General features: G+C 40.1%; 1 protein-coding gene across 5 annotated transcripts; it reads right to left on the bottom strand.

The window, feature by feature from the left end:
- Positions 1-520: 520 nt before the first annotated feature.
- TERF1 (telomeric repeat binding factor 1) lies at positions 521-25,765 on the bottom strand. 5 transcript variants are annotated; one of them, XM_071554354.1, is made up of 10 exons: positions 25,580-25,765; positions 18,826-18,921; positions 16,526-16,656; positions 14,767-14,853; positions 13,295-13,444; positions 10,160-10,266; positions 9,142-9,202; positions 9,017-9,060; positions 7,899-7,959; positions 521-1,201 (listed from the first exon to the last, which is right to left on the bottom strand). In XM_071554354.1, the coding sequence occupies exons 1-10, from the start codon at positions 25,761-25,763 to the stop codon at positions 1,043-1,045; spliced, it is 1,080 nt and encodes a 359-aa protein (XP_071410455.1). In that variant the 5' UTR covers positions 25,764-25,765; the 3' UTR covers positions 521-1,042. The 5 variants fall into 5 exon arrangements, with proteins under 5 accessions (XP_071410455.1, XP_071410454.1, XP_071410459.1 ...); XM_071554353.1 differs by having other exon boundaries at positions 7,895-7,959; positions 9,137-9,202; XM_071554358.1 differs by lacking the exon at positions 25,580-25,765 and adding an exon at positions 19,231-19,280 and having other exon boundaries at positions 7,895-7,959; positions 9,137-9,202.
- Between the last annotated feature and the right edge of the window lie 1,707 nt (positions 25,766-27,472).

Raw genomic sequence — 27,472 nt, forward strand, 5'->3', positions numbered from 1 at the left:
AGTATGGCAGTGGAAAGTAGGAGTTTTCTGAGTTTGTGGAACTCTTTTCTAAACAGTCTGAATCAAGAGACTACATAGTGCCATCATCCATCTGTTACAGTCTCATATGAGAAGGACACTTAAAGTGTCCAGCTGACACCTTGAGAGTGACCCCCATTAGAGCATATCTTTGCTTGCTATCCTGCAGACAGAGATGGTGAGAGCGCAGATGAGATGTGTCTCATGAGCAGGGTCATCAGTGACAGCGTAGACTCGTTAGTGAGCCCCACTTTGGCCATTTGTTTTTGAGCTTTCCCTTTCCTGTTGGTCTAGAAGAAGACACTTCTCAAGACAAAGGTAGGTGGCACAAGATGATCAAGAGAGATTAAGTGCTACGGTAATACTGTTACTTTCCATGTGTTCATCTCTTCTGCAAGATAAAAGGTGCTATTACACTAGTATATCTAAGCTCAAAAAATCTTCTACCTAGAACTTTAGGTTAATTACTAAAAAAAGGCAAACAAACAAACTGGTACCTGTGTTACTTATAAAATTACATGAAGTAACACATTTTTATTTGCAGAAAAGCATCAAACAAACACACCATCAGTTTTTAAAATTAGCCATATCGATACACATATATTGTTGATATAACTTACTGATAGAGATGACTAGTCTAAAATTTCAAAGTGAAGGAAATCAGATTAGAATGAGTTACATGGTAGAAAGTAAAATGGCAAAAAACTCAATCTAACTAGAGATCCAGCCCTTTAAAAATATAGACTCCTTGACTTTGTATTAGCCTCTATCAAGCTGAAGATGCTACTAGACGTTTAATACCCCTATGTACATAATTGACCTTAAATCACTGCAAGCATTTTCACATTTCATAATTTAGGTCAACTATTGCATGTAGCTACAAGGCCAGGCTTTATATTAAAGTCATCACCTGAACAAGTTTGCTTATATGAATGTTTTATACCTATTACTATTCTGTTTCATGTTTTAGGACAGCAACACTACTGGACACTCTGAGAGAAAAACAAGCTGTTATACAGAAAACCTAGGCTTGATCAGTCCTGCACAAAGTTCTCCACCGGTCTTTTAACATGACACTTGTCCGGTTGTTGAAGTTGCCATGGACCAAAATTTTAGCCCAGTTACCAACTCCAAACTTAAGTACTCCTGATTTCAGTTGCAAGTCTTCTGTGAAAGTCCATCGCTAGGGGAAGAACAGAAAAATATTGAAAATATGAACAGAGAAATGTACTAATGTAAAAGCTAACCCTATAGCAAATATAAAAGCAAGTTTTCATACAGCTCTCTAGTTATTACAGAGTACAGATATCAGAGGGGTTTTTTCAAACTTGAATCTAAATCTTGAAACCAAATACCATAACAAATATTATCAAGTCAAGTGTTACAACACAGTAGCAGATATCACCTAGAATGAGAACCACATGCTTCGATGTTCACAGGTTGCTGGAGGAAAAAAACCAACTGGACAAAGTTTTGCTTCATTCAAAACATGCTTTCCAAAATTGTACCTAGTATGCACCACAAAAGAGAAAGTATTCTGTGACACATTAGGCTAAGGACTGAGAATCAAAACCATTTACGAATAACAATTGAATTTTAGTGTGCTTATGAAAAAAATCTCAATATTTAAAATGCTCATAGAGGCAAAATTACACATATTGCATTTGAAAGTGAGATCAGCCATATTCTCTGGCAACAGCTATGCATTTGCTTATGGCCATTTGTTGAGCTCACTACTTACCTGACTGCCATGACCTACAAGTCTTTTCACCTTCAGGGGATGACCTTTCTCTCATAAAAGTAAGGGAAAATTATTTGCAATTATACGTCTGTAAGCAATCCCTTCCAGTTCTCTATTAGTTGTTTCTTGGTACAAATACCTCGATATAAACAATTTTAAGATTGTACACCGAGTAAAAGAAAACAGAATTTTTAAAAAATCAAATACTTGATATTAAAAATCTTACCTTTACAGCAAAGTGTGAGGGTGAACCAATTATCAATTTTCCTTTAGCATAACTTCATAAAAACAGACATATACATAACAAAAATTTACAAAATCTATATATATCCTATCATGTCCTTTTTAACTACTGCATTTTTTAATATGTATATGTATAGGGTGTATTAGATGCAGTCAGTTTTTTCACTCTGAAATAGCAATTAACAACTTTAATATGAAATAATTTTAAAACAACTTATTTGGCTAGAATCTGAACCTCCATAAATGTCTTCAAATCCTTGCTTGCTCAATACACAGCTGATCATGCTGCCGTATGATCAGCACACTTCCTCAGCCAAATTGAAGTGCATCTTATCTATGCAAACACAGGACAGGATCCTCAAATGAAATAACTGCGTAGGAAAACTGTTTCTAAAAAGTACCAGTTTCTAATTGAAACTGCAGTTTGATAGCATGCTTCTTCTAAATTTATTTCCCCAAACCCTGAATGGCAAAAACTTAACTTACTGTAAAAACATCAACTTAAAAACATTATTAAGATTGAGCTACATAGAGAATTGTATTGTGCAGCTGTTCCATTTTAATTTATTCGTGTTCAGTTTTGCTTCTTGCACAGGAGGTGTCCTGCTGCTCCTGATGGTCTCATTGACCACAGTAAATTATGAAAGGAGACAAATGGTCTATTTTCACTGGTCTCATGCTGGCATTTCTGTGAGCACCAACAGATTCCATATTAAAAATCATTAGTTACCAGACTTGTACAAAATCTACCTGTGTTTATGTGCATGTCATGAGCAAAGGACTGCTGAAAACCCAACCAGAAGACTCTCATTTCTGCATTTAACCGCCACCTGTGCTTTACTGATTTTGGAGTTGCTCTGAAACAGCAAAAATGTCTGTTTTTGCAAAAAAAGGCTTATAAAATTTACACAGGCAAATGATCAAAAGAGCTGCAATTACTTATTAATGTTGAGTGTGTGAAAGCAAAATGGTTAATGTTTGAATAGGCCTTTGCAGCCTCAGGAGTTAATGGTCTTGCCGGTCAGAACGACTTAAATTGACAAAGGAGCGAACCATTTATAAAAGAATGCACTGACTGGAGCCTTCTCATCTGATGAATTGAATTCGCTATTGTTATGCATGGTAAGCTGCTTATCTGACACAATTTTGGCGAAAAAGCAGTTTGTAAAAGTTATAGAACTCTATAGCTGACCCAGCTGGGCAGAACTCACATCAGCAGAGGCCTCACTGCTGCTACCTGTCCTCTTCTATAGGCACAGACACTACCCCATCTAAGCTGCAATTCGGGTCATTTCTACAGCAGCACCTGGTGCTGTGATTGGGATTCCCACATCCTGCTTCACTTAGGCACACCGTGGGCTCATCCCTGCTACTGCTCAGAAAGGTACAGGACCTTCTGAAATCCCTACTGTGGCTTCAGTCCAGGGTTATCTGTGGGTGTGAGGGCTGCTGAATCCCAGCTTTAATATAGGTCAGTCAGGCACCCCTCTGCAAGCTAAGCCAGGGAAAGGTAATTGTAACACTGGCCTGGGCAAAGTAAGGCAGGTAAAATTTAGAAGCTTGGGTTGGTTTCAGCTACTGACATGGCACAAACATGGAATGAACAAGCTGGGTACAGGACAGGGCTGCAGTGCCTGTCGCAAGGATTGGAAGTGTGAGGAGCAGAGATTTGGTCCTGGGTTGCCTGCAATTCCCTTCCCTTTCCTATCTCCTGCATAAGCTTTCTTGGGACCTGTTGTTAATGCTCCCGATCAACACAGTGGGCTCAGAACAGATGTTATAACCAAGAGGAGCCCTTGTGTGCCTTGTAGTTTTCCTTTGAGTTGCTGGTTATCATCGGGCCTTGGGTTAATTGGAATAACTGGACTGGAATAACAAGTGTCTATAGAACGTTACAAGAGCCATAACTATTGTAAATAGCTGAATCTGAAGGCCTAAAATTTGTACTTTGGTGGACTAAAAGAAAGGTTGGTTTACTAGAATATGCATAAAACCTTCTCCTATAAGTAACAGAGCATTTCCAGCTATCAAATGGATAAATGGTGTTGGTTATAAAGCAAAAGGGAACACTAGAGAATCATGTCTCACCTTTAAAACTGAAACTTTCAAAATTGTAAAGAACTGGACAGAAAGGAAAATGAAGGTGCAAAGGAATAGCCTCAGCTTACAAAAAATTAAAATTGACAAGTCAACTAGTAAATCTGGTAAGTATGGGAAAATATGTGAATTACAGGGGAACAAACATCACTTAAGTCTGCAAATAACATACTCAGTGGAAGTGTGAATCTCATGGCTGCTGTCATTAGACAAATGCATATCATCCTGCTGGTGTACAAGGGCAGGTGGACAGGAAAACCCAGGGTCAGCCGGTACGATTGTCAGTGGCACAGGAGGTCATTGTGTTAAATCCCACATCCACGGAGACAGGGAAAAAAAATTATCTCTACGAATGACCTGGAATACTTCTGGATCCTTAAAAGATTCTGCTCTTAAAAGCAACATCAATTCATACACTGGGAATGGGCCAGGTGACAATTTTGAGTGCCATTTGACATGGTTCCCCACTTCCCTTAAATTTAAGTTGCTAGAAGTGTCAGCAGCATTCAAACATGAAAGGCAGAGGGGGTGAATCTGAGGGAGAAGGAGCTTAGATAACATTCAGTCTGATCAGAACTGTATCCTGGTTATACTACAAGGGAAAATGTGACACCTACACAAAGTGGAAGCTGAGGTACATGAAAACCAGCTTAATGCAACCATCAGTGCCTCTTCAGTAAACTATGATCACTAAGCATTGCAAGAATTACAAGTGATAGTAATTCAGCTGTATTTTTAAACAGTTAGGAACCTAAAACTTCTCTAAAGTAGTCTACTCTTTATCAAAAATCCTTCCTTTTTCCAACACTTCCTGTTCCACAGATCTTTTGCAACATTAGCAGTGAATGGCTTTTGGGTGTTGGGTTGGTTTTATCTACTTTATTAAAAGGCCAGAGATTCCATTGGAATCACATAGTTCATCTCATTTCAGAGCATGCCAGAAAACATTCCTAAATACAATCTTTATTCAAGTAACAGTTATTGTTGACCTAGAGCACCAGATAATTCAAATACTTCAATCAGAGACAATCATGACCATTGTTACTCGCAATGATTAATAACATTTGCTCTTAAAAGGGTTGTTTTAGCTTGTTTTGGTTTTAAATTGCTTAATTAACTAATTTTTTTGTACCATAAATTTCTTCAGTTTAACCTGTAAATGAGGAGCCTGCCTTACAGATAAATCAGGGACCAACTCATTTTCTTTTCACTGAGGAACTGTACAGAGCAGTAACTTGCCTCCTGTGCCACTCACTGAGGAACTGCCTGTCCCCTCTGGGACAGCACCTGTGTAGATTCCAGCTTTGCACTGTTATAAGCTACCAAGGCTGGGTGAAAGCCCAGACATAATGCAGCACTATGCTTGAGCTCGCATCATCAGAGCACCTAGTCCAGAGACACAAGACGTCTGGCCAGCTTAGAAGGCAGGCAGAGCAAGCTTGAGTTTGCCAAGCAGAATGTGGAGAAATACCCTCATATCTAAAGATCTTGTTATTCCTTAGTTAGTACTCCTCTAGTAACCAGTCTTCCTTTATGCATTATGGGACTTTGCTCTGACTTTTTTCCTTCAGGTTTAAATATATGGGGCTTTTTTCCATACAAATCTGACTAAATTCTGAGCATCCAGATTTTCAGACACATCCTTTAATTTCAAGGAACTGTCAGTCAGACTTTAAACAACTCGAAGGACTTCCATACATATATAGGATGTAAAATTGAGTACAAACAGTTCCCAGAATTCCATGACACTTTCATCCCCTAATTTAGGGACAAGAAAATAAAGCACGCTTCCTTTCAATAGCACTGCAGAGTGTTATTTGCAACTAACTGAAAACACAGCAATGAAAGGCTGAAAATGGGCACTGAACCATTGCAATGAAATGCCATTTACAAAACAAGAGCAAACAATGCCAACATTGAAAGAGGGACTACATGGAAAAGGAAGTTCTAGAAGTCAACAGCTCTGACATTCATTGCATTCTTTCATGCATGCAGAAAATTTTATAACCCAGATGATTAGGCAGAGTAGCAGATTTATTGTTTAAAAGGCCAATTATCATTGCTTTCTATGCAATAGTTATGAGCAGTCTCACTGGAAGGGAGTATGGCACAAATATCACAGAGGCAGTAAATGCCTACAACTTTTCTAAGCGTTTAAAGAAACACAGTTATTAAGTTTCATTCAAATTTTTATAGAATTTTCAAGGAGTTCTTTGCTACTATCAGATCCATTTTTCTACAAAATTAGTCTTTACATTTCAATGAGGGTTGAACTAGAACAACATAATTAAGCAAACAACATCTGTTTTTTTCTAACAAGATGTGTGCATAAGTCCAAGACCTAGATACACTGCTTGCAAGTGACCCCATAACAGACTACCTCAGCACGAAAATATGTGAATACAAAGTTCTCATTAGCTCTGTGTCAATTGTGGTCCAAATCATTTAAATCTTGATGTTGAAAACAAGTTTGATGGAAGTGTTCAGACTTACCAGCAACTGGCTAACAAGGTACCTATCCAAGTATATTTGGGAATGAAATAATTATGTTTTTAAAGGCAACCAGCAAATCCAGTAAGTGCTGCTATTTTTGGGTTTTTTTAGGGTACTGGTTGTATCTGTAGCTTTTAAAGATGTTCCCAGTGATTAACTATTCCTGAGATTTGTGAGCAAGTGAAAATTTGTTTATATGGGTTTAACCTCCTAGGATAATAGATGAGCTCTCGTTAGGCCCTCAACCAATTTGAGGACACCACATAACTGAAGATTTAACCAGTACTTCAACTGCAGTAAAAAGGCTTAAAGAACTAGAAATAAGTACAACTTTCCTCAAGGACAATCTGGAAAAAAAAGCATGAGCAAGTTTGGCCTTCCCTGTTTTATAAAAAAATTAAATGTGAAAATGAACACCAGAAAAATGAAACAGCTCACACCAAAATGGACATATGACGGTAATTTGTACTGTTATCTAAACAGAAAAACTCCAAATTGCTTCCTAAAATGTATTATGAAGATGAATTAAAAATGGCAATGCATTTATTTAACATTAATTTCTTCAGCTATCAAGATAGGATGCTGAACAATTATGAATGAAAATTGGCTATGTGCAAAAATTAGCTTGAAACAGTTCACCTCAACATCAAATCAACTTCAAATTGCATTCTATTAAGGATACACTTCTGTAGTTCCCACCAAAAGGGAATTCTGGCATTAGTGAACACAGTAGAATTCTTTTAAGTCGTTCAATGAAGTAGGCTCACCCATGAAGAGAATGCAAAGGACCATTTGAAATGCAGCATTATAAGAAGACCTCATTGTTTGGTTTGTAAAAAATTAGGATAGTTTCCCCAAGTAAACAGATGTTTTCATCTCATAGGAACAAAGTAGTGAATTATGAAATTGCTAAATCTTTACCATTCTAAGTTGGAAAACAAGAAGTCTTTAATGTTTGCCCTAAATTCTTATGGTCAAATGACATCCTAAATTCTTTAATTCCAACAGTGGAAAGAATGTCTTATTTTTTCATGTTTTAAAAAAAGAATCAAACTAAGCTTTAGTAACAGTGTATTTCAACAAATTCAAGGCTTGAAAGCATTAGCAACAATATTTGAGACTGCAAAAAAAGTTTTATTTTTTCCTTAAAAAGAAAATAACAGTTTCAGGAGCTGTAGAACAGCTTGAATAATCTACAGAATCTTAAATCTAAGCATTTTGGAGGTCAAATAAAACTGAGAAAAAATTAATATGCACTGCATAGAATTCTATCTCCATTTAGAACAGAAAATGAGTACAAACCTGCCTTTTTCGGCCACAAGCTGAAGCAACTTCTTGTTTTCCCACATTCTGCAGGTTGTTCAGACCTAGAAGACAGTTAATATACATCCAGTACAATATACATCCAGTACAATAGGGAGTCAACATTAAGGCAGCAGTTTTGCATTCTCCCATTTCTACTTGAGACAAGAATGTACCCTATTTTGATATGTTAGATTGGGAAAATTTCAGTGTCTGTTTACATATAAATATACTTTTTTATATGACTACACATGAACCTTGCTATGGCCCAAGGACTCAAAAAATAGCCTGTTCAAAAAACCCACCACAATTTCTATACAATAGAGCTCACAGAGTAATTAAATTTTAACTAGGTAAATTAACCAGGTAAATAAAGTAAGTAAAAATTGGTACATAATAATGAAACATTTAATTTTGGTAAAAGCATTTTATTATACATACTACTCTCATTTTACATAGAGAGAATGGGAAGTAACAAGCAACCAGAGCCATGTTTCTTTGTGTACAAATTCCATCACTTCCCAGTACATGTATCAGGTTTTAACTGTGGCAAGCACTCAATGCATCTGAAGAGTTTGTCCTTCCATGTACAACATGGCCACATGCGGAAACTATAACATCATTTCTCTGTGGGAAGAGATTGCTAATGGTCTTTGGAATCTACTTAAAGGTATTACATTATCCACATTGTTGAGTTACCAAGCAAATGTACAAACATCCTAACTGTGCATTTTACACTACAATTTGTTTTTCCAATCAGCAACCCCTTTAGTTCCTTCCCACCAAAGTTATCTAGCACAGAATTCAAATTTCAGTACTCCTTTGACAGCTTTCTTTTGCACAGAATACTGTAAATCACAGTAAGGCAAAGAAAACCACAAGGAAACCAGAAAATAGTGAATGATTTTACAAAATGATTTTCCAGAGAATCTTAAGCCACTTCACAGCTTCCTAAATACAGCAACCACCCAACCTGCACTTGTACAGAAACCACACACAAAAACTGGGAGAGTTTATTTCCACCACAACCATTTTTGTATTAATCCAATCACACTGGCTAGCAGTTAAAAACAAGTGTTTGATATGACTGTTTCAAAAGTGTAAAAATAAACTATCACTTACTCTGAAGAACTCTGCTCCTTCTGTGTTTCTGCCCTGAATGATGCCTGCAAGGAACAGAATTGGAGTGAAAATACACAGAACTTTATGAAAAGTTTGACCAAAAGCAACAACAAATTTTACCTTACTGTGGGGTTTTTTAGGTCTCCAGGTGACTGACTTGTGGTACACTGTTGCTCTTGATCCAAACTTGAAAAAAGAGACAAAGAATAATGTCCTAGGCAGCAACTTGCCATTTATATGATTCAACAATAAAAGAAAATTCCAAGATCTCTCTACGGAAACAGTGGCATACAAACACTAACTGCATCAATCCATTAACTGTTTTAACCTTGCCTCACACATTTAAGTTGATGGCATTTTGCACATCTATTTTTTCATTAGGAATTATTTCTACAGGTTTTTTTGATCAAGTCTTTCATCATATCCCTCAGATGTAATTGTGTCCTTCTAAAAAAAAACAAATCAAAAAACTTAGGAAACGTCTTCCTTTATACTGTCTGCATGAGAAAATTTCCATAACTAAATGATTCCAAATATTCCAAGTATAACAGTGCAGAAATAGAAGCTCTATCCCAACTAAAGACTACAGTTATATTCTCCATGAAAAACAAGGCAATAAATCTAGAATATTAGTATTTACTCAAATAAGCGTGTAATTGTACTGAGGGTTCACACTGCCAGAATCATGAAGCAACATCACTATTTCCCTTCACAATAATATCGCCAACAGAATCTTGCATTCAGCTGTAAGGAAAATCTAACAGATTGATTCCATTTTCTTATTCTCTTTCTTAGTGAGATGACCTATAGCCTGAAATTAGGAGGGCAGGACTAAAAGAAGCTCAAACAAACATTAAAAAAAGCAGAGTGTTTTCATGTTTTTATTGTCATACAAGACTGACAGCTGTTTAAACTGAAAACTGTGCATCTTCACAAATAATTAAACTTAATACCAAGCTACTTGATGTACATGCCTGAAGTCACAACAGTAGAAGAGCCTACATTTAAAGAAATAGGGAGTGTGCTGGCAGGTAATTTTCTATCGGATGGCAGTTTGGAATTGAATGTCCTTCTTTCTACTTACTCTTTGTTCTACAAGTTTCAAGTTACTGTCCAAGCAGTAAAGTAATGCTTAATACCAACCTTTGCTTTGTGTCCAAATTACTTTTGTCATTTTTGTTGATATTCACAGATTTGTTTTGCAATGCTGTTGCTCCCAATCCTTTAGACTCCACATGTTTTGTGGCTTCCTGTGAGAAATTTGAAAGCCATAAAGATCTTTATCAACTAATAACTCAGAGAAATTTCAGTCATAGTTGCAAGTGATATTTATATGGACACAAAGAAATACAATGAATACTTGCATAATGTGTGAACTTATAAAGAGTTAACTAAGACTGCAAATACTATCAAAGTATGCCAGAGTCTGTTTTTTATAACTAGGTTAGAAACTGAAAACTGACAAGTCTCACAAGTTTATCTAGTTCTGTAGCACATGTCAGGATCAAGCATAATTATAACACTTTCAAAAGACATGTCTAATCAGACCTCAGGCTCGTAATGTAACCTTTCTTGCACCAGCAAAAAAACAAATTCTAACATCTTGCTCAAACTTTTAGCCACAAACAAAGATTATTTCTCCTCCATTGCCAAGGGAAGGAAGTAGTAGTTCACTATTCTTTATAGAATCTCCAGACAATCCCAAGATTTGTACTTTTCCCTTGATTTTTTCCACTTACTTGCTGTAATAAATAACAGCCTCAAAAAAAGAGAAATCACTTAGTCCAACTTAGCCCACGAGTTCATTCTTGCCAACTGTGCACCAAGCAGAGCCAAGCATCTTCTATCCAACACTACAAATCCCAAATGGTGATCTGCTTTGCAGCATTCAAATATCAAAATGATTCAAAGTTGAGAGCTTCACTATAGACCCAGTATAAATTCTTTCTGCTTAGCCACTTGCTCTGACTTTTCACCTGCTTCCTCTTTAAGGGCTTTCCTTTCCTCCCTGTTAATTTTTTTTCATCCATCCAATTTTCAGTCATCTTGAAATCTTAACCTGCACTTTACAGTAACTTGCAGAGTCTGAACATCTCTAACAGTCAGATAATATAAAAACATTCTCTATTTCACTTGTTCATCCATGAAAATACTTGAATGTATACTGGTCACAGAATGCTTCCAATCATAGAAGGGTTTCACTGTCACAAATTTCATCACTACCCAAAATACCACATCTTTCAGATGTTAAGTTGTCAAAATACTGACTGTTTTGCAGTGGCTGATGGCAGCAAAACACATATAACAATGAGGACACAATTCCATATAGAGAAATAGGTAGAAAGGATTTAGTTTAACAAAAAAAGTTCAAATCAACTATCTTGTACTTTGCAAGTTAACAGTAGCTTTCAAATTGTACTTGTTCCTAAAAATAACCTTTGAAAGAAAAATCAAAGTTATAATGAGCAATTACAAAGTGTTCAGATCAAAGCTTTCTTGGTATAGGTCCTTTATCCTCATAATGCGCTATCTGCAGACTGTTCTTAGGGCAGCTAACCTACAACAGTTTCTTGAAGTGCAATAGCTTCATCAACAGTAGAAGCTGCAAGATTGTAGATTCCAAACTTGACACTAACCTAGAAAAAGCTGCCTACAAAACAGCTGAACAATGGAGAACACCTTAAGTGGATAAAAAGCTGGACATGACTCAGCAATGTTGGCTCGCAGCCCAGAAAGCCAACCATGTCCTGGGCTGCATATCCAAAGCAGCATGGCCAGTATATCAGGGAAGGTGATTCTGCCCCTCTACTCTGCTCTGCTGAGACTCCACTTGGAGTGCTGCATTCCAGCTCTTGGGTCCTCAGCACAAAAAAGAGATGAACCTGCTGGAGGAGGCCCAGAGGAGGGCCACTTAATTGATCTTAGGGCTGGAGCACCTCTCCTACAAAGAAAGGCTGAGAGAGTTTCAGTTGTTCACCTTGGAGAAGAGAAGGCTCTGGGGAGACCTTATAGCACCTTCCAGTATGTAAAGGGGGCTTACAAGAAAGATGGACAAACTTTTTAGGAGGGGTTGTTGTGATAGGACAAGGCTTAATGGTTTTAAACTAAATGAGGGTAGATTTAGATAGATGTAAGGAAGGATATTTTTTTTTTTGTTATTTACAATGAGAGTGGTGAAACATCAAACGTTGCCCAGAGATGTGGTAGATGCCCCATGCCTGAAAACATTCAAGATCAGGTTAGATGGGGCTCTGAGCAATCTAATCTAATTGAAGATGTTCGTGCTTATTGCAAGGGGGTTGGACTAGACCATCTTTAAAGGTTTCTTCCAATCAAACTATCCTATGATTATACTTCTACATCTGGCACTAGAAGAAAGAGATTAAAATTAAAGCTGGAGTGTTCTTCTGTAGAGAACTCAGAGTATACTGCTGAGAAACCATTGTGCACTATACAGAAGGGGAAACTCTTCACAAAGATGTCTCCTCCATGTCCCAGAATAACTCTGTTCAAAATAAGATTTGCAGTGTTGGTGCACAATAGGACAGATGTGCAGGCAGTGGGGGTGCAACCACAGAGGGCCTAGGTATGCTAGGATGGAGTTCTGGGCCTTCTCTGACACCTCCAAGCCTCAATCTCCTTTTTAGACTCAAAGAAATAGCCTTGGAAAATAAACTTGAAAACTGACAGTCAAGTGAAACCATTAAAAGGTATTCTTTGTATTATACTTTGAATGCATTTAATAAGTTGTCTAGTCTAGAAAATGAAAAACACAGAGGAACTTCAGGATTGTTTATTTAAAATTTGCTTCTTATTACCTTTAGATGTCTGTGCTTTTGTAATTGAATAATTCAATACCCTTTTATAGGAAGTAAACATAAGAGAAATTCTTTACAATCCTCCTGAAGATGAACTGCAAGAGGAATGTTGTTCTTGCCCATTTTAAATCACTTTTGAGCAGGACTGTTTGTAAGGTCCTTTTTTGTTTACAGAAAAACAGCAATAATAGTTTTCTATTTCCTAACTGCTCTGACATTCCTAAAGCTTTTAGCAAAATTAACACATCTTGATATTTTATTTTTAGTATGAGAAGTCATATAGACCTAAACAAACTAAGTATTAAATACATAGTTATATTATTTTTTAAGGAGGCCCAGATCAGAACTGCTTCTCTTAAACATACACTACAGACACTAAAAAAACTCCCTTGAAAGTATAAATCCATTTAATCTTACCAGGTAACTCTTTTGAAAAGTTTTGAAAACACTTTTTACATACCTGTATTAAGAAGTTACTTTCATTTTCTTTCATGAAAAGTTCAATGTAAGACTTGATTTTACTTATCAAAAGACTATAATTGAAGTTTTGGAGAAGAGGAACATATGGATCCTTGTTTTTAATTATGGTTGCCAGCTTCATCCTTAAACACTAAGAAAAGCACAGCTTTATACAACACAAATCCTGTAATAAACTTGGTATCAATGCTAAACAGTACACACAGACAGGACATACAGAAAGCTAAACATGATGATTATATAGTTCCGAATATCCCTATACAACTTCAGTTTGAAAGGGTTCTGAAGTAAACTAGGCATAATACCAGGCATTTATTTTATGTGCTCAGTAAATGGTAAAGTGTAACTTCCCAGAGATCCCCCTTTTCATTTCCTTTATGAATAATAGTGAAAGCAGGGTTATCAATGAAGAAAAAAACACCCAGAAAAAGCCACTCATTCCTGAGTTCTCTTTTCCCATTTGCTGCCTCACAAACACTGCCATTGAAAGGGGTGTACATTGTGTAGGGACAGGACTACTTAGTACAGCAGCACTAAGGACACAAATACTGATAATCAGAAATTCCCATTTTTTCTGCCAATCACTCTGAATCTTACAGAAACCAGTATAGCCAAGAGAATCAACTTCTGTGTACAGGTTGAATTTTTATTCATGAATTTGAATACTATTCCCACAGTCTACGCTTGCCAAACATCCAAATCCTCTGAATGAGGAGCATGTCTGAAGAGTAAGTTATACACATGCTACTACTTATATTGAACACATATCCTAATATACCAGATGAAGAGGTAGGCAGCATTTTAACTTCTTTTCTTTTTGTCTGCAGTCTTTCTTTTGCTCTTTTCTCCACCCTAGCAAATTCAGGTGTGTGCACTACCTATTATTTTAAAGAGATATGCACTCAAACTTGCATCTCTGAATGATGCAGTCAGCTTCAAACTAGGAGGTGGCCTGACTCCCATGTGTTGTCTTTTCCAGGTAGAGGCACAATAACATTCAGTCTATGTAACAGAAGCTAATGAATTTTCCTTTCCTGTGATGCTTCAGTACATAGAACACTGATCAACAGAAGTGACCCAGAGCCCACTGCAATGTAAGTCAGTAGCCTGATTTCTAGGGAGTTATGTCTCTACTAGCATGTTTATACTGTCTTTGCTCTGAGAAAACAGCACTGTCAAACTCCCAGATTCTGCAGTGCCACCGCAATCTTCATGTTGAGTGGGAGAAAAACAAGTGCTAGAAGCATTTTACTCCCCCGAATCACCCATTATTTCTATCAATTTCCTAGCCACAAATTTCCTTTTCTATTTAAAAATGCCACAGGTGTGTAAGTGACTGCACAGAGAGTAAATAAGTCATAACTATGCAGGTAGCATTTGCCAGTTTTGGAAACCCACTCCCCTCTTTCTCCTCTGCAAATAAGAGAGTTTAATGCAATTTAAGAAAGTTACTACCTTATCTGATTGAGAGTCTGTAAACAGCCTTTCAAGAACTTCAGCAGCTTCCTTGAAATATGTGTTTTCCATATAGACTGCTACAATCTACAACAAATATAATTACAAGATATGCTGAAACACTTTTCATCCAAGAGTCAACAAAAAACCCCAAGAAAAGTCACAATTCTACAGTTTTCTAAGACTTCAAAAATTCAGAAGATTATATACTTAAGGGTTACCAACAATTATCTAATTATAATGTTAATTCTGAAGTAATATTAAACTTCATGTACAAAGGCCCAAAAGCCTCCCCATCAGGCATTTAAAAGGCTCCTCACTGATGCTAACTGTTCCCTACTTACCCACTAAGCATTGTTTCCATCTCTTCCTGAAAGACTTTCAGAGTCTCAGTAGCTGTACATGTGTTTTTATATGTTCCTCTTTGAAATCAAAACTTTTCTAACACAAATTATTAATTTTCCATTTTAAAAAGCTATTGATAATATATTTTAAAGCTCAAGATAGTGGTGTTTTGAAATTGATCTCAATTGATATATACTTTTTTTCAGACTGACAGGTTTTGATACAAATTTCAACTGGTATAAAAGGTAGCCACTTTAGATAGAAAAAGTCCCCTGTACAGATGTATTAACTCTGTACTAAAACTTAGAAAATTCAGTTCAGCTTGTTAATAGCCCAAGTTTTTGTAAAAGGGCCTCTGTTTCAGCAGGATAGAATCACAGAATCTTTGAGATTAGAAAAGACCTTTGAGGTCATGAAGTCCAGACATCAACCCAGCACCACCATGTTCACCATTAAACAACGTCCTCAAGTGTCACATCCATGTGTTTCTTACACTTCCAGGGATGGTGACTCTACCACTTCCCTAAACAAGTCTGTTCCAATGCTTTACAACCCTCTCTGCGAAAAAGCTTTTCCTAAAACAAAATCTAAACCTCCCCTAGTGCAACCTGATGCCATTTGCTCTCGTTCTGTTGCTTGTTACTTGGGAGAAGAGATCCACTCTCACCTTGCTACAGCCTCCTTTCAGGTGGTTGTAGAGAATGGTAAGGTCTCTGAAACTCATTTTCTTCAGGTTAAACAACCCCAGCTCTCTTAAACACGCCTCATAAGACTTGTGCTCCAGACCCTTCCCTTCTCTGGATGCACTCCAGCACCTCAATCACTTTTCAGGAGTGAGGGGCCCAGAACTGGACACAATACTTGAGGTGCAGCCTCACCGCCACCACATACCCCAAGTGTCAGGCTCACACCCCCCATGTTCCTTCTCGCTCTCTGTGTGTTTTTTCCCTGAGGTTTTTCCCCATGGTTTCCCCTTGTCCCCTTGTGGTTCCTCCCAGTACCTAAGCCTCTCCTTGCCTTGCCCTCGAGCCTAGCCCTGCCCTCAGATGTACAGTCCAATCTCCTCCAAACCCTGCCCCATCTGAACCCTTAAAACTCCACCCCAACTGGAAATAAAGGCTTTGAGCATTCCAAACTCCACTGTGTGTGTGTTAATTGCTCGAGAACTGTTCCCACATTGGTTCCCAAGACCTCAAGTACAGGGAGATGAGGATTGCCCTGGGCCTGCTGGCCACACTATTTCTGATCCAAGCCAGGTTGCCATTGGCCATCTTGGTCACCTGGGCAACTGCTGGCTTGTGTTCAGCCACTGTTGACCAGCACCCCCAGGTCCTTTTCTGCTGGGCAGCTTTCCAGCTACTCATTCCCAAAGAATAGGTAGCAGGCTGAAGCATTTTGAGTAAGTTACACTGACCTGAATTTGAATTAAGCGACGAATATCTTCATGAAGCTTTTCCAGTTTGATTTCTTCCTTTTCAAGTAAAGTCCAAAAAGAGAGAGCAGATTCCAAAGGTGAAATTCTTTGACCATTTTCAAACTGTAATTCTTAGAGGGGAGAAAAAAACTGCTTAAAAAAGTACTTTAAAGGATAAAGCTAAATATATTACATTATTTATATGCATTGAAGTAATATGTACTATACATATTTTTATTCCCTTTTCCTCAAATAATTTTTAGTCTCTCTCTCCAAGTGTGTTTTAGAAACCTGAAGTAACTATCTCTTTTTCAGACAGACTAGTTCTTCTTATCCTTTCTAATAACATTACTGTTGCATTTTCAAGGGATATTATGTGTCAGCTATTTATTCTTCACCTAAAATGCTTCTTGCAATAGTGCTGCTTCAGCATTAGGTAATTGGGCTGGCATTCATAGTACAGGAAGCTTAGTATCACATATCAAAACATTTGGTATTGATACTGTTAATGATGTAACATAATCACCATCCTAAGGTTTGGGGGTTATTTCACTATATTTTCATGTCTTAACCTTTTGTTGAAGTGCTTAAACCAAGAGGGAAAATCAAAGAGTTTGACTCTGGAGTGTCCCTGAAAAAGCAGAAGCAACCTCAGTGCACTGCTGTGCCAACATCAAGGTTTGTGCAAACTCCCAGCAAGCAGGATCAGTGGTCAGTTCTGGCAGAGATCTAGCCTAGCCAAACAGTCATCCACTCAACACTCTCAGAAGTTTCCCAGTCTGGTCACTGAACATCTGCATAGGTGAATATGCCAGTGCAACAGATGCAGGAGGAGCTGGCAGGTCCACAAGTGCTTTTTTCTCATGGCACCACTGCCAGCTTAGCTCAAGGTGTTCACTGAACTATAGCTTCATTATTCCTTCATATTATATGACATCAGCAGAATCTCTCTAACTTATTCCTTTCATTAAGTATTTTTCAGACAGAAGGTAAATGATTTAAGCAGTACTGAAAAAATAAAAATTACATTATACCAGCTACAATAAGTCAAATGGTGAAATTTCAAACAGAGTTACGTTCATATATACACATAATTAAAAAAATAACACTTCTGTGTTTTTCTAATTATTGTTTCAATCAAGTCATAACTTCATATAAGTTTATTTTAATACTGTAAAACCAAAGCGCTTCACTCTAAAAGATCTGGCATCTGAAACAGCCTACTCTGTTTTAAGACTCAGTACAGATTAAATATTTTAATAATTAGAAAAAAATAGGAAAGCTACCATATGGCAGCTTTCTATGTATATGGTGCAGTTACACCTGATGTAATACCTACTAAACATATGCAATGTTCCTCACCACACCAGTCATTCTCCACATTGATAAGAACAACACAGGGACATCACATTCCCAAGTGTTATATTCAATAATATAGTTTTAGAGCATTATCAGAAAATATTAATAATTTGTATAAAATTAACTACTTTAAATATTAGAATTTGATTCTCAAGCTAAAATAAATCAAGACACCTGTTATTACCTGAAAAGCAACATAGAGAATTTAATTTTATAAAAACAAGCTTTTGTGGCACTGCTAGGCTAGAATACACTCCTTTCTTCCACGGTCATTCTGGCAAGCCTGTTTCTGAAGTCCTTAAATTCCAATGAATGTTATCAAACAGAGAAAATCTGCAGCAAAAAAAGTTAAGACTTCCAAAAATTCCAGAGTGAAACAAAATCATCTTGGCTAAACCAACAAGTTGCAAACACAGCCAAAGATGATAGTGAAGAAGAGTCCCAAGGACCTGCTACCGGCTGAAAGTCTTACAGCCTTCTGTAGGACACAAGGGCAGTTATCCTTTTCATCCATATTTATTCTTACTGTTTGTCCTACTTTAACCTCTGGTTACATGTGCAGAAAGGAATGCACATCCTGAGCTTTAAACTTGCAAGTATTGCTTGCCAAGAGCTAGTCAGTCTTTTCCAGTATTCTTTTGTTGATGCTACTCTGACAAAAATAGACTGGTAATTTAAGAAGTATATAGTCATTCAAAGTCAAAGCAGCTGAGTCAATCAGAACAGAGTAACACCAGTCCTGCATACAAGTCAGTTACATGCAGAATAGACAGTCTAAAATGTGGAATTAATTCAATTTATTTCTATATAAATATATATATCAATGTATGTATTTATAGATATGTACAGTAAAGGCTCTGTGAAAGCATATCTAATACAGCTCTGTGCAAATTCACACAAATATTTTTAAACAATTGAAAAAGAAGAATCAGAGTATTTACCAAGTCTTTTTCCTTTTGCAATTTTTATCAAAAGCTGGCAGAGATAAACCATTTTTTTCTGATGTGTAGGTATTTCGGAGAAACCATTCGTAAGAGCTGGAAAGGAAGACAAAAGATAAGTCAGTCTTGCTCCAGCACTGCCACAGTGTGGTTAGACATATACTAGACACTGTGTTATCAGAATTCAATGATCTACAAATTTTTTAAATCATTAAGAAACCAACGAAGCACAGTTAATTAGTATTCTTCTATGTTAAAAAAAAACTTAAATAAATAATATTTAGGAACTTAAGCAGAAAAAGATCTCTTTTTCCAGAGAAGCAATAAAATGCATCACAGGCTTATATTAATCAAATTCAAAGACCATAGAATTGAAATAAAGTTTTGTTTTGGTAAGTAGCTTACTACAAAAGACATCTCTCTGCTCCAGGGAACACGTCCACGGAATGCCCATAAACAATGAGCCACGGGCAGACCGGTAACACTTGCATGTTGCTATAGCAACTTACCAGACAAAAAGCTGTAAAAGCTACAAGGAGAGCTCAGTCAGAAATGTGTATCTACAAGGGAAACCCTCCCTTCAAGGCTGGAAGGTCAGAAGGATTCTTATGTATTTAGAATGGGAACTATCATGAGTTTATTCCCATCATGCTGGTTACTGTGAATTTCTTATTTTAGTGTGCTGGATATAGTAATTCATCTTTACAGCATAATACAGTAACATTCCAAATGAAAAGTGAATCACAGAATAGCTGGGGTTGGAAGAAACCTCTGGATATCATCTGTACATACTGTGATCCCTTCCAACCTTACCCATTCTGTGATTCTGTAGTGCAACACTCTGCAAGTTCAGGTGGAGCAGGTTGCACAGGATCACATCCATACAGGTTCTGAAATCTCCAGAGTAGGAGACTCCACAACCTCTCTAGGCAGCCTGTTCCAGTCACTCCCAAAGAAAAGTTTTTCCTTGCATTAAGATGAAACTTTATTGTGTTTCAGTCTGTGCTCAACAAAATCACAGAATTATGAAGAACATGTCTTGTTACTTGTCCAAGTTGCAGACTGAACACTCTAGTCCAGGAATTGTTTATATACATATTTCAGTGTTATCCTAGCAAAAAAACCCAGGACTCTGCAGCATGGAACCCCTGAGTCTTGCAATGACACAACTAGAGCATGTAACACATCGTTTCACTTGGAAGTACTCAGCCTACTTGATTATTAGTGTATGATCATCTCCCATGAAGAATAGATGAGCATGAAAATATAAAGTAAATAGCCCTGAATGATTACCTAAGCTATAATCAATCAGACTTCTCCGGGGACACCCCCTTGTCGTGGGGGAGAAGCTTGCGTGCCCTCATGAGGTTGAGAGCTATGCTGGAGGTGGTTTGTGCCGCCGGTAGGGTCTCCCATGCCAGACAGGTCTCAGCTGAAGGGTCAGACAAAGTGTGTCCATGGGCAGGATGGGCTCGCTAGCCGTCTGGCAACCATCCTAGGAGAAGGACAACTCCAACCCCAAACCCAGGCAGATAGAGCTCATTTAGCCCTGTAAGGCCATCCATCTAAGAGAAGGATACTCTAACCAAACCTACGTCCTGAGGTATTTGCTGTCACCATCCAAGCTCGCTAGGCCGTGGCAGATGAACCTTAGGAGTAAAGGGTGGGGCCAGTTCCGCGCACGCTGTGCCTCACCTAAAAAATCCATTGTGCAGGCTTGAAGGGTTCACCCACATTGCAAAGCCCTGTAGCGACAGGAGAGGGTCGAAAACAGCAGGTGATAGGAAGCAGCTGGAAGCCGCAGACCCAACCCTGCATGCAGGTGGTTCAGGATATTGGTCATTAGAGACTTGACCCCGGAGATGACAGTCTCTTGCGGCAGCATCCTGAATGACCAAGCAGCCTTTTCTAGGGACAGCACTGCTTGCTCCACACAGAGAGGGGCCTAGCAAAGGTGGCCTAAACAAAGCTCATCTCCACACCCGGTTGGATAACTGCGGCCAACCGGCATCTTCCATGAGGTCCAACAAAACCAAAGAGATTTCAAAGGCATACACCTGCCTGCAAAGTTGTGCTCAAACTAACACTCGCATGTTGGAACATCAGAACCATGCTTGATACTGGGGATAGTGGACGTCCTGAGCGTCGTTCTGCTCTAATTGCCCACGAACTGTCACGGCTCAACATTGACATTGCTGCTGTCAGTGAAGTTCGTCTTCATGAGGAAGGCAGCCTTAAAGAACATGGTGCTGGCTGCACACTCTACTTTTCAGGCAAACCCAAAACCGAAAGACACCTTTCAGGAGTTGGCTTCATGATTAAAAACTCCATTGCCTCCAAACTTGAAAATCTGCCAACAGGTCATTCCGATCTCATTATGTCCTTACACCTCTCTCTACACAACAAGCAACATGTTGTTCTCTTTAGCGTATATGCCCCAACTCTCCAAGATGACCCAGCGGAAAAAGACAAATTCTACACAGACCTGCGCTGCCTCACCCAAAATGTTCCTGCAGATGATAAGATCATAATCCTTGGTGACTTCAACGCCAGAGTAGGTAAGATCTCTGAAGCCTGGAAAGGAGTCCTGGGCAAGCATGGTGTTGGAAACTGCAACGACAACAGATGCCTCCTGCTAGAGTTTTGTGCAGAACGGCAGCTCACCATCACCAACACTATCTTTCAACAGAAAGACAGCCTGAAGACAACCTGGATGCATCCTCGATCCAAGCACTGGCACCTCATTGACTATATCTTAGTACAACAGAGAAATGTCAGTGATGTCCGTCATACTCGAGTGATGCCGAGTGCAGAATGTCAAACAGACCATCACCTTGTGTGCTGCAAACTTAACCTCCACTTCAAGCCCAAACCTAAGAGAGGCAGCATTCCAAGGAGGAGGCTCCAAGTCAGCAATCTTCAAACAGCCACAGTGAGAGACAGCTTCCAGGGAAACCTTCAAACTAGACTTAAAGATAATCCCATAGATCCCTCTCCTGAAGCGCTTTGGCAACATATTAAAAGTTGCATCCTGCAGCCCTCTGAAGAGTCCCTAGGGTTCTCCTCCAAGAAAAACAAAGACTGGTTTGATGAGAACAATCAAGAGATCCAGGAATTGCTGAAGAAGAAGAGAACTGCTCACCAAGCACACCTTGCTCAGCCATCTTGCCATATAAAAAAAGCCGCCTTTCGTCTTGCATGCAGCAAGCTCCAACTGAAACTTCGAGACATCCAGAACAAATGGTGGCTCGACCTAGCAGAAAAGACACAACTATGCACAGATTTGGGTGATCAAAGAGTATTCTATGAGGCCCTGAAAACAGTGTACGGACCCACACACCAGGTTCAAAGCCCCCTACTCAGTGCAGATGGTCAACTGCTTCTAACAGATAAAACCTCCATCCTGAACCAATGGTCTGAGCACTTTCAGATTCTCTTCAGTGCCAACCGTGTAGTCCAAGGCTCAGCAATTCAGCACATTACACAACAACCGGTGAAACATGAATTGGATGCAGCCCCTACTATGGGAGAGATACTCAAGGCCATACAACAGGTGAAAACTGGCAAGGCAGCTGGGGTTGATGGAATTCCATCTGAAATCTGGAAGCATGACAGTCAAGCACTCCATGCCAAATTCCACGAGCTTGTTGTGCATTGCTGGGAACAAGGGGAACTACCACCAGATCTCTGTGACGCAGTCATCATCACCCTGTACAAGAAGAAAGGAGAAAAATCAGACTGCTCAAATTACTGAGGTATTACTTTGCTCTCCATTGCTGGTAAAATCCTTGCAAGAATAAAGATTAGTACCCACTATTGCAGAAGATCTTCTACCTGAAAGCCAGTGTGGTTTCAGAGCCAATAGAAGCACCACAGACATGGTGTTTGTTCTCAGACAACTGCAAGAGAAGTGTAGGGAACAGAACAAAGGTCTCTATGTAACCTTCGTTGACCTCACCAAAGCTTTTGACACTGTGAGCAGAAAAGGTCTGTGGCAGATCTTGGAACGTTTAGGATGACCCCCCAGGTTCCTCAAAATGATCATCCTGCTACATGAGGATCAGCGTGGACAAGTCAGATATGGCGATGCACTCTCTGAGCCCTTTCCAATAACCAATGGTGTGAAACAAGGTTGCATTCTTGCACCAACTCTATTCACAATCTTCTTCAGCATGATGCTCCAAAGAGCCACAGCAGACCTCGATGAAGAAAACGCCATCTACATCCGATATCGTACCGATGGAAGCCTGTTCAACCTAAGGCGACTGAAGGCCCACACCAAGACCCGGAATCACCTTGTCCGTGAGCTGCTTTTTGCTGATGATGCCGCCCTCGTTGCTCACACAGAAGCAGCTCTGCAGCGCTTAACATCCTGCTTTGCAGAGGCTGCTGAGCTTTTTGGACTGGAAGTCAGCCTGAAGAAGACAGAAGTTCTCTACCAACCTGCACCTCAAGAAGTCTTCCATCATCCTCACATCACCATAGGCAATTCAGAGCTTAAGTCAGCCCAGCAGTTCACCTATCTGGGAAGTATCATTTCCTCAGACGGTAAGATTGACAAAGAGATAGACAACAGGCTGGCAAAGGCATACAAAGCCTTCGGAAAACTCCATAAAAGAGTCTGCTCCAATAAACACCTGAAGAAAAGTACAAAGATCAGTGTCTACAGAGCCATTGTACTGTCTACTCTTTTATATGGGTCTGAATCCTGGGTCATCTACTGCCACCACCTGCGGCTTCTCGAACGCTTTCATCAGCGCTGCCTCCGTTCAATCCTAAACATCCACTGGTCTGATTACGTGGCCAATGTGTCTGTTCTTGAACAGGCAGGGGTCAGCAGTATCGAGGCCATGCTGCTGAGAATGCAGCTGTGCTGGGCAGGGCACATCTCCAGGATGGAGGATCACTGCCTTCCAAAGATTGTGCTCTATGGTGAACTCGCCACCGGCTGCTGCAAGAGAGGAGCCCCGAAGAAGAGATACAAGGACTCCCTGAAACAACACCTCAGCCTTGGTCATATTGACTGCCACCAATGGTCCACTCTGGCCTCCAATCGGGATTCATGGAGACACACCATTCACGACGCTGCTGCTTCCTTTGAGAATGCACGGAGAGTCAGTCTTGAGGAGAGAAGACAACACAGAAAGAACCGTTCCTCGCCAATGTCACCTAGGGAGACGTTCCGCTGTGCCTTTTGTGACTGGACCTGCCTATCCTGTATCGGCCTTTTCAGCCACCAGCACGCTTGCAGCAAGCGTGGGTAGTGCCCTTCTCAAATCTTCATTCGCGAAGCCAAGCCATGATGAATCAATCAGAATATTGTCATTTGGACTTGGAAGAACATTTATAATGGCTTCAGTGAGGACACACAATGTAAGAGATTTTAATTCCTATTGCCAAAATATGAAGTAAAAGAAGAATGTTGCTTAGAACAACAGGAAAGCACCCCTCATAGTGATCAGTTATGTGCTTTTCACAGCAAACAACAGAGAGAAATCAATTTGAGAAAGAGATTGGATGAGCTCATTGATAAACACCATGCTCTGAAGATGAAAGCAGAACTTTGACATTTTGGGAGCAGGCAGAATACCATAGATGAACAATTCCACAGGACAAAAGGGGTCATGTCGGCAAGCAGCTTGAGATCTTTCAGCTTTCTCTGTTCTCTTAAGGTGCACCTACACTAGCGCTTTAATTCAGAGCAAGGGAGCCTTTTTAAAGCAAACCTCCTGTGCTTAGTTTGTGCAATGGAATAGTCTTGACTATGCAAACTGAACTCCTTTAGAGCTATTCCAAACAGTAAGAAACTTTTAAATGTTTACTGTGTGAACACCTGGTCTGTAGCAGCAATCACTCACTATTAATGCACACAAACAGAAAAGGACATAGGCTTAATAATCTTTTCTAGATTGCTCTCCCTCCCCACACCCAAGGCATTTTCTCTATTAACTCATAAATCACTTTCCTTCCTGTTGCCACTCTAATGTGTTTCTCATCTTAGCCTTTCTAGAAATTCTAGAAATCCAGTTAACAGAATCATAGAATCGACTGGGTTGGAAGAGACCTCCGAGATCATCGAGTCCAACCCTTGGTCCAACTCCAGTCCATTTACCAGATCATGGCACTCAGTGTCACGCCCAATCTCAGTTTAAAAACCTCCAGGGATGGTGAATCCACCACCTCTCTGGGCAGGCCATTCCAATGCCTGATTACTCTCTCTCTGAAGAATTCTTTTCTGATATCCAACTTAAATTTCCCCTGGCAGAGCTTGAGCCCGTGCCCCCTTGTCCTATTGCTAAATGCCTGGGAGAAGAGATCAACCTTGCCATACAAATAACTACACAAGCTAGTTCAGGTATACAGACCTTAACACTCCGCCAATGATACGGTAGGCAGGGCATGTAACCTTGTCACGCTGTCTTTAAATCCTTAATTCCAGGTAACCTAGCTATTTCTACATGGCAGCAGAGTAAGCTATAAAAAAGTCTTACTCAATCAAAATAGTAGGTCACAGGAGGTGCGATTACCTCACAACACTCGAGCTCGAACACCCGCACATCAACCAAAACCTCTCCAAAACTCAGCCAGCACTGCTTCACTGACACCGTGTGCGAGTGTTGCCGATACCATCAAGCCGCCTCAGCAGGTTACCCCGCGCTCCGGGAATCTCCCGAAGCCTCGAAGGAGCCGAACACCCACCCTCTCCCTCGGCGCTGCTGGAGGCAGCTGCCCCTCAGGCTGCCGGAGAGCTCACCCTTCACCACGTTCTTCCACCACCGGAACTGCGCCTCGCTCTCCTCTCCGAAGTGCCGGCACAGACATGAGCAGGCGAACTCCAGCATCCAGTCCGCGGCCACGGCCTCCACGGCAGGAGGAGGAGGCGGCGGCGGCGAACAGAGCCAGGAGCCGCCATCGCGCCCCAGCCCCGCGGCCGCCATGTTCAAACTGCGCGCTAACGGCCAATAGCGCCCTGCCCCGCCTCTGTCAGCGCCGCAGCCAATCATAACGCCCGTCCCGTCCAGACTCCGCCCCCCAATCTGCGCCGCAGCCAATCGAAGCTGTCGACCCTGCCACGCCCTTCCGCGCCGTGCCCCCTCCTCCCTGTGGCCGGGCCCGCTCCAGCTCCGCCGCTGGCTCCGGTGCGCGAATTCCTTCTGGTGTCAGAGGCTGGGAAGCGAAGGAATGAGTGTCGTGCTTGGAGCGGGTGGCTCTGAGAACTGCCGCATCCCACGCTTTCTCAGATAATACAAGGCGAAACGTGGCTGTTTGGGCGTGTGTGATACGAAGGGCTTCTCTAAGCACCTTTTTTCTGGATAGAGGAACCTGCCGAAGGAAGGAAGGACATACCAGCGTTGCAGGGCCTGGAGCAACCGTAAAGGGGAAGCCTCGACTTGGCAATGAAGCCCAGGATGGAATGTGAAGAGGCACTGAATTAGCTGGAGTGTGGAGTGCGTCTGTGTGAGAAGGCACACAGTATGTGTTAAAATGTAACACCTGAGGAGGAACAAGGTAGTCTCCAGGGGGCTGAATTTTAAGGCAAATGCTGAATGGCAGAACACTTTACCTTTCAGAAACTTGATGGAGAGTCAAACAATCTTCTGGTAGATCTGATGAAAGGCTTTCATTTGAGCTTCACTCCAGGCAGGAGCAGGGTGGTATCACAGAGCAGAATGAATGAGCTGCTCGGCCTTTGCTGCCTTTGACTCCTGTGGTCACGTTAAATTCACCTGCAGCAGTGACATCAAAAAATGAGTCTAAAGAAACAAGAAAACACATAATTTAACTAAAAAGAATCATTATTCGGAGCTATACTAATAGAAAGTAAGATTTAAGTTTGAACTTTGAAAGACAGTATTTGGAAACTGTTGTAACCTTATGTTGTAGTAAGCTTTCAGATGCTTTACATGTGTATCTTGTGTATCTACAGTAACAACTTTAAGGACTTGAATGCTTCAGACTGGACAAATTTCTTGGCTTGGTTATTTGCCTTATTGATGGTAGTACTTCGGGATAAGGACAAGCCTGAAACTGTGACAGGCTTCATCAAGCTGCTGATAATCTCAAGAATCAAAATTTTCAGAATGTTTGCCATGAACCAGTTAGACATAAAAATGAGGTCCTTATGCATTAATGTTTATTTGAGCAGGCATTTTTGGAGTTCTGTAGTAGAAACAGTCAAACAACAGCAGGACCAAACCTGAAAACTGTTTGCTTTTTGTCAGTTATGCGTTTCTGTGGTTCTTGTTCTTTCACTACAGTTTTTTTGGGGGGCAGCTGTTTCCCCTATCTCTAAGAACTTCTAATGCTGTGCAGGTCACTGCAAGACCTGTGTTCCTCGCAGCATTTAGCTATAGACCCACTAAATATTAGTGCTTGCTACAATATGGGCTACTCCAAAGAATATTCCAAAGAATATTGAGTATCTCTTGTTCAGAAACAATCTTTGACGTTTCCCAGTTCCACCCAAAGCAAAATCTCATTAAGAGCACATTCGCTCACGTATCTCTGCACATACCTGTGCTTCTTCTGTTGGCAATTCTGCTGTAAGAGAGATGTCACCACCATGGTCATGCTGGGGACTAAGGTGTTAATTTTCTTTCCTTTGCCCATGTGTGTCCATTTGTGAAGGACAGAGGTGAGATGCAGC

Source organism: Pithys albifrons, chromosome 4, assembly GCF_047495875.1.
Source record: "Pithys albifrons albifrons isolate INPA30051 chromosome 4, PitAlb_v1, whole genome shotgun sequence".
Classification (NCBI taxonomy): Eukaryota; Metazoa; Chordata; class Aves; order Passeriformes; family Thamnophilidae; genus Pithys; species Pithys albifrons.